The sequence below is a fragment of the Coenobita brevimanus genome, chromosome 110, assembly GCF_032717465.1.
Source record: "Coenobita brevimanus isolate Jiangsu-jjx chromosome 110, ASM3271746v2, whole genome shotgun sequence".
NCBI lineage: Eukaryota > Metazoa > Arthropoda > Malacostraca > Decapoda > Coenobitidae > Coenobita > Coenobita brevimanus.
In genome coordinates, this window is record NC_137063.1 from 51,303,764 (window position 1) to 51,318,722 (window position 14,959).

At 41.2% G+C, this 14,959-nt stretch overlaps 1 protein-coding gene across 1 annotated transcript; it reads right to left on the minus strand.

Moving 5' to 3' along the window:
- Nucleotides 1–635: 635 nt before the first annotated feature.
- On the minus strand, nt 636–11,867 carry Vps50 (vacuolar protein sorting 50). The gene is made up of 8 exons (XM_080286029.1): nt 10,286–11,867; nt 9,795–10,039; nt 8,939–9,099; nt 8,540–8,654; nt 6,891–7,100; nt 3,180–3,326; nt 2,125–2,298; nt 636–878 (listed from the first exon to the last, which is right to left on the minus strand). The coding sequence occupies exons 1-8, from the start codon at nt 11,865–11,867 to the stop codon at nt 636–638; spliced, it is 2,877 nt and encodes a 958-aa protein (XP_080142155.1).
- Nucleotides 11,868–14,959: the final 3,092 nt, after the last annotated feature.

Genomic DNA, 14,959 nt, shown 5'->3' on the forward strand with positions numbered 1-14,959 from the left:
CTCTGCCCCACTGCTGAATGCACTCTGCAATATGGCATGTAGGCACACCACATCTAATGCTTGAAATTATTCTATATATGACCATCAGAAACTAGGAGTATCAATACACCTAAGACCTCGCAGTCTTGACAACATATCTGTAAGAATTTTTCCCACCCTGCTCTGTCATGGACTTTTTCCATCCTCTTCATCCAGGAACTTCAGTCTTTCCTACCCTCTTCAACAGCAATTCTCTGCTTGGCAGATTTATTTATAAGTCAAGCTAGCAGTAACTGAAGACGTACAACTGCAACCACCTATGCTTTAATCCAACTTTTTTTTTTTTTTTTTTTACACACTTCAACGAGACAGCAATTCTCTGCCCAGCTTGCTTACCGATACACATCATGGAGTCAATGTGGGCAGTGAGGTGCCACAGGGGGAAGTCCTCTACCTCTGCTTCAGAAACCTTAAATTTCTGTCATGTATTTATCCAGAGGTGATGCATTTTATTCATCTTCTTCAACAATGACAGCAGTCTTCTGTCTAGTGTGCTTACTGATGTACATCCTGGTAGCAGTGAGGGTTGCAAGGATCCCCATCCCGCCTCACCCATGCATATACACTTTCAAATTCAACCACCTATATGTCCAATGTTAAGTCTTTTTCCCACCCTCTTCAACCATGACAGCAATCCTCTGCCTGGCACGCTTACTGATATGTGTCATGGTGGCAGTGAGGGCTGTTAGATGACGTGGGGAGTAGTCACCTCCACTCTGCCTCACCCACTCCTCCAGGGCACTTTCAGGCAAGTAGTAGGCCTTAATAAATGCCTCCACCAGAGACTTGTCAGGAAGCGGTCGCACCCATGTTAGGCACTCCAGTTTCATCAGGAATTGCTGTAACAACAACAATACCAGTAAAGTAAATCCTTCTTATGTCATCTTTTCTTCCATGCACCTCTCAGTTTTACTTTGTGTACTACAGTATGATGATAAGAAAAACTTTTGTACCATCTTCTCTCAATTCTGACACTATAAATCCCATGCATCTTCCCCTCTTTCTGCTTTCTGTATGTTCATTATCAACCACGCTTCATTTAACTTTCTCACCAGTCTCTCTATACCAGGTACATTCATCATCATCATCATCATCATCATCATCATCATCTCATCATCATCCAGACCTCCTTTCCCACCCTAGGGCAGGGTGAGGAGTAGCAATGTCCAGACAGCCCAAGTCTGCTTAATCTAATAGGCCACGGTTCCATTCACTCATTCTTCAAGCCCCCGGAATCCTGGCTCTCTCTGATATGCCAAAAACTTTCACCACATTCTGTAGCTTCACATAAATGTATGTTTGTGTGTGAAATATGAAACACCTGTACCGTACTTACATATATCTTTTTCCGACACAAATCCCTAAGTCATCATCCATTATTGTTTTTCCATGGGACACCAAAATGACTCATTACATCAAGAGCAGGACCCATATCAACTCTTCCACTCAGATTCCCTAGTATATACTCTCAGCAACCCCTTGGCATGTGTTCTATCACTCCACCTATATACTGATAGGAAAGAGGCTGAGTAAATACAAGCTGCCTATGTTCCAGAAGGGGTGGCCACAAATAAACTGCCTCCATGTCACCCATTCAGCTGCCCTCCCTCCTGCTCATACCAACTAATACATACACAATATCTCTCCACTCTATCTCTTCACCTCATCATCGGTCTCCCCCTACCCACTCCCTGTCCACTTCACTCACATATACTCTCCTAGTCCATCTCTCATTCTCCATTCTTTACACATGACTACTGTAAACCATCCCAGTAAAGTTACACAATACTGTAATCACCTTCAAGCTAATTACATAATTATGCAATCTTCCCTCACTGGTACATTAGGAGATGGATTCAAAATTACATACTGCAGCACATTGTTCAAACATGACAAAGATCCCTAATTGCTTTCAGTTTATTTGATGGCCAAGTGTGGTCAGATTGGTGGTTTGATATGAACAGTAACCAGGGATATGCATTCCAACTTCATAATCAAGGCTGGCTGAAAAACACAACCATGACTTAGTAATCAAGCTGCGGGAGTAGCCTAGTTCCATCATGTGAAAACAAACCAACTGCTCACCTGGTAATCTAACTGCATGAGTGACCTTCCCTCATTGGTGCACTTGCGAGCAGATGCAAATCCCTCCAGCAGTGTGTGGTTGGTGCTCCTCACAACACACTCCCACAGCGCTCGGTATGCCTCGCTTGGCAATGGGGAAACTCTGCTTAACTCCTCCACCCTCATGCTTAGAACCTGCATCATGAAGCTTGGTTAAGGGGTAAAGTTTATTTATCTCTGGTTCCATTTTTCTATGAAAGGACATGCTAAAAAGAAGTGCACTGTATATTTGCTTACAGTATAGTTCATTCATTTCAACTCAGCAGAGAATTTTGTTCTTCTGAAGCCCACTTCCTGTAGCTCTGTGGCAAGATAACATAATAATACGGTTCAAGATCCTTTCCACAGAAATTCTTCAGGACCAGTTCCATATTCCATTGTTACTCTCTTGTTACAGTTCCACCTTCAAGTTGCAGAAATGGCAATTTTTACACCTGGTTAAACTGAACTGAGTATAGCTGACATGTACTGAATTCATCATCATCATCCAATCCTGTGTTATCCCATGAGAAGCGCAGGAGCCTGGGGCTGGGCAAGTTGGTCCTGACATTTAAGATGAAAGTGACCAGCCTCACTCATCCCTGAGTGGCATTACGTGAGCAAAAAACCCTAACCACCCTTGAATATAAATCTGCACAGGCTCAATCTGACTGGAGTGCCTTAATTACCCGCTAAACCACCAGGTGCCACAATTTTGGTTACATGGTTGCCACCCAGGGAAGTAAATAGTTTTCTGGTGTACAGGAAACCATTTGGCTTGTCACTCAGTGAAGAGTCACCCGTACACAGAGGGACGAGGAAAGAATGAAGCAGGAAAGAATGAAGGAAAGAAAGACAGAAGAGAAAGGAACGAAAGAAGGACAGAAGAGAGGAAAGGGCAGTCACCCAAGAGCAACATTAAATCGAGTGAGTGGATGGTGGGCGCCCCAATTACTTTACTAAATAAGGAAGAGAGACTTAAGTATTTCAGTCTTATATATAAACAGAAGTTCAAATAGAATGGAAAGATCTCTTACCTGGAGTTGCCTGAGCAAGACATCAACGTACTGACTGTGTTGGCTCATGAGGTCATTGATGTCCCAGCGAACTGTTGACATGCGGCTCATGATTCCCTCATAGTCAATCACCTGAGCTGCCACTGCTGAGTACACATGACGACGAATCTACAAAACAGACACATTATGAACTTCTGTCACTGCGTTTACTTATTCTCAGTGCTGAGTGAGATGCCTTCCCTCAGTGGTATCAATATAACTGGGCAGTTCTACTGCCCAGTTATACAGACATCTCACAACTCCCTCCCTATTCCCAAGCTACTGAAAGAGGGAAACTTCAGCCTGCTAGACAGTTCATGTTCAGATAAGCCTAAGGCCACAACTACAAGTTTTTATTCTTACACTTTTCAACATGGATGGCTCTTCTATTGACTCTTCCTTTGAAAAACTTATTTCGTGTGTGTGTGTGTGTGTGTGTGTGTGTGTGTGTGTGTGTGTGTGTGTGTGTGTGTGTGTGTGTGTGTGTGTGTGTGTGTGTGTGTGTGTGTGTGTGTGTGTGTGTGTGTGTGTGTGTGTGTGTGTGTGTGTGTGTGTGTGTGTGTGTGTGTGTGTGTGTGTGTGTGTGTGTGTGTGTGTGTGTGTGTGTGTGTGTGTGTGTGTGTGTGTGTGTGTGTGTGTGTGTGTGTGTGTGTGTGTGTGTGTGTGTGTGTGTGTGTGTGTGTGTGTGTGTGTGTGTGTGTGTGTGTGTGTGTGTGTGTGTGTGTGTGTGTGTGTGTGTGTGTGTGTGTGTGTGTGTGTGTGTGTGTGTGTGTGTGTGTGTGTGTGTGTGTGTGTGTGTGTGTGTGTGTGTGTGTGTGTGTGTGTGTGTGTGTGTGTGTGTGTGTGTGTGTGTGTGTGTGTGTGTGTGTGTGTGTGTGTGTGTGTGTGTGTGTGTGTGTGTGTGTGTGTGTGTGTGTGTGTGTGTGTGTGTGTGTGTGTGTGTGTGTGTGTGTGTGTGTGTGTGTGTGTGTGTGTGTGTGTGTGTGTGTGTGTGTGTGTGTGTGTGTGTGTGTGTGTGTGCTTTTGCTTCTAACTTCACTTTAGGTAATTCTAATAAGATCTCTAATCTAACCACAAACAATAGTATCCCAACAGTAAGAGTTCTAGACTGTACCATCATCAACATCACACTACCCCAGCAGTAACGGTTCTATCCCACCACTACAGTATACCGTATTGTACTACGTCCATTTCAACTTGGCTAAAACTGCTCTCTCTCTCTCTTTCTTTAATGTTGAGCCATAACAGAGACTAACACTAAAATATGGTGACAGTCATAAAAGAAGTCCCACTGAAAGTCTGTAGGAACTCATGTACAGCCAGCCAAAGAAGTGACAGCAGAGTATCCAGAAGATTTCAGTCAGCGATGATGCATATTGACTTCCTTATATCTTTGCAAGATGACACCTATTATGTAAAACTGTAAAAGAAAACAATAAGTAAATGACAAAGTACTTATACCGGTACATTTCAAAATTGTAGGAAACAGTTCGTTAGTTACTATAATAAGAAATCCTAAACGGAACTAACTGAAACGTTAGAACTATCACTCAAGGACAGTCAGGAATAAGTTGCGGAGTTTAATTCTAGTATGGTAACGTGCAATTACTTCTGGTAGCGTAAGACTGAAAAGAAAAGGTCTTCATTAAACAATGAAAATCAGTCATTTTTATTTATAAGATACTTACTGCTAGAATACAGGTATTAATGAATAATTTACAAGTCATTTATTTCCGTTTTTGTTGACTCCATTGACAACGACAGACACCTGGAATGCAACGTATGTTAGCAGGCTATTTTACATAGCTCGATCAATAAGCACGAATGGAGACAAATTTTACTTGCAGACAGGCAGCTATTACACCGCATTTAGCCATTTTTCCACAAAGAAAAATCTCTGGAAAGCTTAGTATAAGCCTGAGAACTATCGATGAATGAAATATACAAGAACCTCACAAATTTGCCGGAGTCAGAGCTCCTTGGAGAATGCTCTCTTGTGTCACAGTCTAGTATCCTCGGTGCCTGAACAACTGGCAAGGTGATAAAATGCAATAAACATATCACCGAGTTCAAAACTCCCAAATCAGCATTTTCAGTTAGGCAGGGCATAGCAGTTCATTTAAAAAGAAGGATATTACACCTTAAAATACTGAACAATTACTGTACAGTAAGACCTCACTATAACAGACTAATTGGGGCCCCAAACTCTTCTGAAAAATGCAAGATTCCAATAAAAGTGACATCCAGACTTCCCCCTGCTAAATCGGGCTTTTTCTGATATATCAGACATTAGTCTGGATCGCATGAACGGTTTTTAAACTGTTTTGACTACCACTGCGGTATTGTACTGTGTTATAACTTCACTACATTAATTAAATGGTATTATATACATAATAATACTGTACTGTACACTGATAAACATGTCCTTTATTTACCTTACTGTGGTGAACATAGCTGAAGTGGTCAGGCAGTCCAGACTGCTTCTGGCTTTATCAGACTTTTTCCAATATATAGGAATTTAGTCCAGTAGCTCCTCGAGTCCGATAAAAAGCGAATTCTGGTCTACTGAAGTCCGTTATATTGAGGTTTTACTGTATGTGCTTTTGTACCACACGAGTGTGTAAGCCCATGTTTTAGTCCTCTTTACTGCCTAGTGTAAGAGAAAAAGGTATAATCTGACATACCTCCTTGCAATTTAAAATAATTTTACATCAATAGGGAATAAAACAGATAATTACTGTACAATTATTATATGCGAGGGGGAGATAAGGAATAAAAGGCAGAAAAGTCTAGCTGCTGCCTTGGGTAGCGTAAGTTATCCTTACTACGAATAATTTCATTTTTGTAACATCCGTATTGTTTCTATATCATCACCATAGCATCTGAAAAGAATGTAGCATATAGCATTCACAAGAATTTTTCCAAGTTGGCCTTCGAAACCATACCATCTGTATTTGAAATCCTGAAGCATAAATACACGAGGAGCACAGAGATATACTGTGCACCACGCACGAGGTAATACATTACACATTCAAATCGGGAAAATGTATTACAGGTTTGTTTGTAACAGCCTATATCACTTCCTCATGTTATTTATTTCTCATAATTCTTAGAGTGATATACTATGTTTTTGTTTTGTTTTTTCAATATGTGATGAAATGGAGAATTTTTTACATTATACTGTATTCACTAAGTTTTCATGGAATGCATGGCAGTGTAGTGTGTCCAATCTGAAACGCTCTCATTACTTCTTGAGGCGATTGTACTCTCTCTTTCTGCCACTGAGTTATGGGAAATTCTATAAAAGACAAAAGACTTTAACAAGCTGAAGTGGGGGAACTAAAATATCACTGCCTTACCATAAACACTTCCGTTTCAAGGACAAACCTCAGGAACAGCTTTAATGTAGATGTGTAAAACAGATGCAGGATGGTTCACCACTGTGGTGGTATGAGGGAGCTGTTGATGCTAGGCCTCCATTACAGTGTCAGGAAGCCTAAATTTTCCATCCCCACCACTCCCAGGATGTCAGATCCACCACTACCCCACCAGTTATACCTCTAACTCAACCACTAACCATTATCCCACCAATATCAGTTCCACTCTACATCTAAAAAAATTTAACCCATCCATAACCACCACTATCCCACCAATAACAGTTCTGCTGCATATTTCTTAAATCCAACTACGAACCTCTGGTGTTGCTTTGACGGTGGATGTGTAGAACTGATGCAGGATGGTACGTCGCTGTGGTGGTATGAGGGGCTCCAAGTGTGGATGTAGGGACTCTAACTGCAATGCCAGAAAACCCAAACTTTCTACTGCAGCCACTCGTACACCCAGACCGTACATGCTTTCAGGCGATGTCAGGTCCACCACAGGGGACAATGATGGGCACGGAACCTTTAAAGAGCAAATGAAATTAACCTGTTTTATATATTCGTTTTGTTCATTTTTGAAGGCTCCAACATGCTTGCAAACATCGGCCTTGGTCACCTAATGGCGGCTCTCCATGCTGCTCAATCTCTGGCAGCTTCCCTATACTGTCCCTCATCCCTGAGGTCACACTCAATGACCTTGTCCCAGGTCTTTTTCACTCCACCTCTCGCAACCCTACCCTTAACATTAGCACTTCTGACTTTCTGCACCCAGTTGTCATCCCCCATCCTCTCCACATGCCCAAACCATCTCAATCCACCTCTCCTCATCACAACACCAATACGCTACAGTCCCATCCTACCTCTCAACTCTTGCATCGTAAACCTAGCCCCCCCCAGGCCTCGCACTCAGGGATGCACTGCACGTCCACCTAATCATTTCCATTTCTGTAAGTTTGAGCTTGCAAAAATCCTCTTCCTTTAGTGCCCATGTCTCACTACATACAGCATTACACTCTTAACATATGCTGCATACAAAGATCCCTTAGCATGGAGGAAGAGCCCTATCAATGTCAGGAAAGGCAACAGCTCACTGAACTTCTTTCAACCACTCCTCACCCTAGCCACAGAGCTAGCTCCTGACCCACCTCCAGCACATAACATGTCTCTCAAATACCGGTAACAAAACTCTTCCACACACTCAGAGACTCACCAACAAGTTCAATCCTCTCACGCCTTGGCAATCTCAACATGCTCTCCCTGACACACAGCACACGTGAAATTAGCATTATCTCGCAGTCTACCTCCGATACCACTACATCTCTTTTGCATCCACTTATCACAAACACTACACAAGATGGAATTACTTCCCACACCCTTGTTGCAAATTGCACATGGCCACTCTAACTCTTCTTTGGCAGTACTGCCACCAGCCCTTGATAAATTAACCTTTTTATATATAACTATATACATAGCTACATTGTACAGCACTAATGACAGAAGCAGTAGTAGAATGACTTCTGGGTAAAAAGTAGCGCAAGTGTGAAAAAAGCCACTGCAAACCAGTTTTATAAGGTATGGTTATGGGAGACAGGTTGGGAAAAACATTACAGAAAGCTGGAACTCCTTCCTTAACTTTACAGTCAACAGACAACCTCTCTTTGGCTGGTGTATGTAAAGTAGTTATTAAAAAGAAGAAGAGGAAAAAAAAAAGACAACTTGTCAGGCTTCTGAGATGATGCCAAGATTATGAAGGAATAAATGATGTGTGAATGATTACGTGACCCATTTTACTGACCATGCTTTTGATAATTCTCCTACTAGCATTTGTTCTTTCCCTTGTTTTTGTATTCTACCTTACCCCACCAGTAGCTGGGGAAGAAGGATGAGGATGAGGATAAGGGTGATGAGGAAGATGCTTATGATAGTGAATTTCCACAGTTATATACAAAGACACAAGCTGACCTTATCCTGGTTGGCTGGGTCATCATGAGGGAGGTCAGGAGAGAGAATAAGGGTGTCTTCAATCCTCTTCAGTGATGTCCTCAGATGCCGACTCAACTGCTGCTCAAGCTCACCCCTGTGGCATATAAGTCAACACTAAATACATATAAAGCAGCAATAAACCTTTACTACCCCATCAGGAGCATAGGAGCTGGGTGCTAGGCCACCCAGCCCAGAAAATTTGGACAAAAATTATCACTGGCCTCCCCTGAGTGACAGTATGTGTGCAATACACTTTCACTCTCCACTGTCATTTCCCAGGGTCTAGGGGCTAAGCATTCCCTCTATATCTAGAACATCTAACAGTTCAAACCTCTGAACCAGGAATTTCTAAACTTAACCGTACATCTAAGTGCTTACCTGACACCAAAGAAGGTAAAGACAGCATAGAGGTAGTAGTCAAATAGGTGGCTGAGACAGATCATCACATCCAAGGCTATTGGCTGTAAAAGGCGCATCATCTGCAGGTATTTCCCAATCAGACGCAAGATGGTCAGTGTTGTATTGGTCACTATGGGAGTCTGTAAAAAAATAAATAAATGAATATCATCATAATCACCATCATCTTACAATGCTTTCCCAATTAGATGCAATACGGTTAAGACTGTGTTCATGATTAAGGGAGCATGCATTAAAAAAAAAAAAAAAAATCATTAATGCCTTGCACCCTCCTGTGAACCTTCCAACACACGGTGGCTGCACTGAAAACGAGTACAGTATAGGCAACTGTTGAGAAGAGTTTTGTCATTAAGTATTTCTCATATCAACAATGGTCTTGTTACTTGCACCTGACTAGAAGATATAGTACAGTACACAGCATACAAAAAGTCTCATTTATCCAAGGGTTTAAGTACAATGAATTCTTTATACTGTACATTTTATTCACATTATTTTCAATGATAAGGATGATGTTTATATTGCAATCTTGAAGTGAATACATTTGACTGACAATATCATCACTGCCATCATCATCATCATCCATATCTCTTTTCCCATTTAAAGATGAGGATGTGCTCCTGAGAGTACAAAAAAATGTGATAGGAGAAATAACCGAATGTATATCTTATCATATCTCACTCATTCACTATTCAAGGATTTGAGGGTCTTGAAAAGACCTCTGGGCAATAATGATGATGATGATGATGATCGTGATGATAATGACATCAAACAAGTTATTCAGTTTCACAGAACCAATGCAAAGGTTGTTCTAGTTTACCTTGCTATGGTCCACTTTCCGTTTAGGATGCGGGTGTGGAGTTTCGCCAGTCTGCTCATCCACATAGTCTCTCTTCAGTTCCTCAGGAAGGTCATCATCACTATCATCATCAGTGAGGGTCGCAGCATCATCCACATCTTCACTGGCCATAATATCCTCCTCCACTGACTCCTCCATTGCCAAGTCAAATGGAGAACCCTCATCACCGTACTGCTCAAACACATCCTTCTTCTCACCTCCATTACCTAAGAAGAATAAGAATTAGACTTGCATGTATTACTAACCTTTGACGTCCTTTTTTGCCACTAGGTGCATGATATATTACAGTACAGAAAAAACCAAGTGTTAAATTTCCATTGCTACCTATAGGTCTGATTATAAAATTTTCACCCCCATTGTACATTACCAATTGAACAGAGTAATGTGTGATATTTCTTAATGAATCTTCAACTTATACTGATGGCTGACTGCGATTTTCTTTGTAATCTTACCCTGCTTCTTGGATGGTGAATTTACTGGCGAGGTGAGACGTGTCAGATTTGTCTCTCTGCCCTTGAGAAACCTAAACTCCATCAACTGGTGTATAGAGAATGTTGATTTCACAGGACAAGCCTCCCACCCCTCATTCTCCAAAAACATGTGCAGCTCATCCATACGGGCCCGATGATGGTTGCGGAAATAATTTATTGACTGTTTTTTAATGGATTCTCGTAGGGTCTCCGACTTGCTACCACAGAAGCATTCACCAACATCAATCAATTTATTCATGACATCCAGAATCCTCAAAAAGTCATCGAACTTGAAATGCGAGAGATCTGATGCCAGGATAAACGTTCGGACTTTTGCCTGCACGTCCTGCCATATTCTGTATAACCCATGTTCCAATTTTTGCTTTGTGTATTTTCTAAATGTGGCCAGTTCATTATTTTGCTCAATTTCTGACATTTTCTCTCCCGATACCTTCTCATTGTTCTCATGCCAAGTGATTATATTCCTGTAACTCTTTAAGATATTCCACATGCTCTTACTCAGATCCAACAGACAAGGTAGTAGGCTCTCTTCATTGACATATTTACACAGTTCTGAATATTGGAGCTTTGAGAATGACGAGCTTGCAGTGGAGTTATTTCCCCCTGCAGCGCTATTGTAAAGCTCCACATACCCTAGTACTATTGTAAAGGCAGAGTTGTGAATGTGTGAGGTTATGTGCATATGCAATTGGTCCATTAATGTTTGCGTCTTCCCCAAAAGCCCGTAAGCAATCTGTAGTTTTTCATAATTTGATGCATTGAAATTTGCTACAACTCTTGCCAGTGCCACATCTAACTGCTCCTCTGTCCCCTCTAAAGTATCCTGGAGTTTGGTGCTTAATTCAGAAATGCATGTGAAGTGCTTGAAGGTGGCTGCAGCCTTTTGACACTCGAGCAATAACTGTATTGCCCCCGGGTAGTCCTCAGCTTTAAGCAAGTTCTGTAACTGTACATCAGTCATTTGTAATGTTCGTATCATTCTAAGGGATCTTATCACACTAGAAATCTTTTGTCGTTTACTGTAATTGGCCAAAATTCCTAAACTTGCAGAGGTAAATTGTGTTCTTCCTTGAGCTAACTTTTTTCGACCCTCAACACAAAGTCCAACTTCCTTTATGACCTCCTTTTGCAGCTCAGTCACCCGTTCCATTTCCTCGCTACACTGTCCTTGCTTCTGCATAATTAAATCAGACACTCTCCTTGATACAATGGCCTGCTGCTTTCTTAGCCTGGATCTTAGGCCATTTATAACATGAACATCAGCTATCTCGGGAAGCTTCCGTAACTCATGTTCACTGACATCTACATTCCCACACTCAAAATAAATGGACTCAATATCATTAATAATGGCTTGCTCTGCTTCTGGTGTAAGGATATGGTCATTGAGTAGGCTGGACTTTCTATGCAGCTGAGCCGTCACCGCCGTCCGACCCTCAAACTCATCTGACGTTACAAACTCTGCTCCCTGTACAGGTGATGTTGGTGTCTTGAGCGATATCTTCTGCTTGTCAATAAACGACCTGAACTTCTCCTTGATGTCCATAGCGCTGACATGAGTGTGAAATACGATGGACCTTATTTTACACCTTGCCCGTGTTGTTATTGCAGTTTTACCAACTACACCTAACTTCAAGCCCTGTTTTCTTGATAATAAAAGACCCTTTAAGGAAGAAGATTAGTAAACCATGTTTTGCTAAATTTATAGCATAATCATAATTACATGTGATATTTACTACAACACAGGTTAACTCGTATAACCTAACTACTTTAAGACATAAGTAAAGACGCCCGCTTGGAATTAAACTATTAGCATCTGGCAACACTTTACTGTGACATTAGGAACACAACTGACTCAAACATACTCAACTTTACCCAAACACTACGCAAATGTATTATATTTCAGAGAAAATTAGCCAGATTGGTGGGAATTGGAGGGAGGGGTGGCGGTGTGACATGAGACTTATTACTTCCCCCCCCCAACTCAAAAGCAAATAATTGAGACTATATTAACCTGCAAAGGTAGACATTATGCCGTATGTACCAACGCAACTGGTTAAGAAGGATCTAAATAGAAATTATTAATTATATAATCATATGTGAAATTTGTAGGTGAGACTGATGGAAGACAGCCTGATGGCGAAGGACAGGATGACATGGAGGTGATTGGTTCATAGTCATCCCCTCTAGGCTTAAGGGGTGTGGCTGTGGATGACAATATTGCATCTTCCAGAAATTTCTGGGGAAGATGTTGTTCATTATGGTTTCTTTTCCTCTCCCCCCCATACCACCATTACAGCCTTGGGTCGTAAGTCGTGTGGGCAATTTATGTTGGCTGGGGTTGGCTGAGAACCTGTGGTGATGGAACAATGTTGAAGAGATTGTCAATCATTTTCTACTATGGTGACAAACATCCGTTTCATCAAGGTGCCTTGGTTACTTCACTGGGTGGTTCAAACTTCTCTCCCCCTCTCTAGTCTATCATGCAACACATTTGCACCCTGTCGCTGAAGCCCAGACAGCAGCTCTCAAGAGAAACAGTCCTCCTCCTCCAAAGGTAGAGCACAGGACTGCAGTGTCAACAGTGTTTCTTGAAATCCACATGATGATGACAGACATGTTAAACTGGACACTGTGTGAAAAAGGACCCACTGGGTACTACACACTTAACATGGGCAAGAAACTGTACTGGGTAATGGCAATGAGCATTCTGATACCAGAAAAGCCTTTGGAAATAAGAGCACAAGATGATGTATAATATTTTATTGTGCAGTCATCGCCTTGATCACAAATTTGAAAATATACAACGGGCAACAGCTGGATCTGTCTGACCACTTGGAAAAGGTTTCAACATACATACCTGATAAACCCAGCAGAAATAAACTTCATAATCCACATACAACACAATATCCCTATCTCCTTTATTTTATTTATGAACCAATACTTTATATGACATTAACTAAAAAGTTTATATACAGTAATATAGTACACTCTTACACACAAATTATAATCTGTGTACAATATAGTCCTTTAACTACAAGTACGCCCAAACACTTGCAAAGCTATTATATATTCTCAAATGCAATCTTTCTTGTATAAACTGTAGATATAAAAATGTAACTGAATATGAACCACATACACAAGTCTTATGTTCAGGTCAAGTACATAAGGAAGCTCAGCAGTACAGCTCTCGCAAACATCTAAACAGACTTGAAGTAAAAATCCACAACTAAAAACTAGCAAGACAAATTGCCTTAGTTTCTGATAATCTCTTTTGTCGTAGTTCCTTTAGCCAGAGTGACTAACAAGGCCACACAAAAGGTCTTCTATACAGCCAACCTGAAATACACCTACCCTTCCCATTGAGTTACATACTCTTGTTGTTGCTGTGGCCCAAGGCTCATCTGGATGTGTACCTGATGTAGGTTAAAGCTTCCCTTTTCCTTCAGTTACCAATCAGGGAGTTGACTGACATGTATAACTAACCAACAGAACCACCCAGTCATATCATTAAGTGAAGTCATCCCTCTCTAGTATCTTCTTACTCCTGACAACCCTAGGCTAATCAAAACTACTGTATAACAATACGGTTAAAATAAGAGAAGAGCTTACTGATCCTTCAACAGTTTTGAAAGCAATGTTCACACAAGGTGCTAAAATGCTGTGGTATTACAGCAAATTACAAGCTACTGGAGGGACTGCTGTAACTGATGACTAAGTGAACTCTGAGTAACACTACAGTAGATTCATAAAACTTATGACTGAGCCAGTAAACTGTTTTATTCACACCTCATATGATGGCTTTCTACATGAAATAAATCAAAATATCTACAAAGCAAATTATACCATACTAAATATACCTGTAATATGAAATACATTTTTACAAATAAAACTTGAGCAACACAAAATACAGTGTGTGTGTGTGTGTGTGTGTGTATTACTTATCAAGGTCTTCATAGAACTAGCTATTTTCCTTCTTTCTGTCACTCTACTTTCCACTTCTTTTGCACATTTTCCTCTTTTCTCTAACTGCACCCAGGTATTTGAACTCTCTCACCAATTCCAGTCTCTCTCCATTCACTGTAACATTACGTTGGGAGTCACCTTCTCTCTCGATTGCCATCACTTTCCTCTTTTATACATTTAATCTCAAGGCACGATGCTCACAGACATCAGCAAAACTCTGCACTAGTTTACCAAGCCCTTGTTCGGTATTTGCATGTAGCACTGCAACATCAGCATAAAACAAATTTGAGATATTCCATCCATTGCCACTCAATACCAATGCCATCCCTCTCTCCATTACGTATTTTTACTTCTCACATCACCCCATCCACATAAAATTTGAACAACCATGGGGACATCACACAACCTTGTCACATGACCACATTCATCGTGAACCATTCACTTCAACACCCATTTACCTTTACACATGCCTCACTACCATTATAAAAACCCTTGACAGCACCTAGCAGTTTTACCACCTACATCATACATGCACAAAACCTTCCACAATCCTTCTCTGTCTACTTTGTCGTATGCCTTTTCCAGATCCATAAATGCTATAAACACCTTAAAGTCCTCCTCACAAGGCTTCTCCACTATCTGTCTCACTGCAAATATTTGATCCACACATCC

Coding starts and splice junctions, on each gene's coding strand:
- Vps50 (XM_080286029.1), bottom strand. CDS start 11,867: ATGGACATCAAGGAGAAGTTCAGGTCGTTTATTGACAAGCAGAAGATA. Junction 3,327..6,890: donor CCGTCAAAGCAACACCAGAG/GTTCGTAGTTGG, acceptor TCTGTTTTGTAG/ATTCGTCGTCATGTGTACTC. Junction 879..2,124: donor TCATGCAGTTAGATTACCAG/GTGAGCAGTTGG, acceptor TTGTTGTTACAG/CAATTCCTGATGAAACTGGA.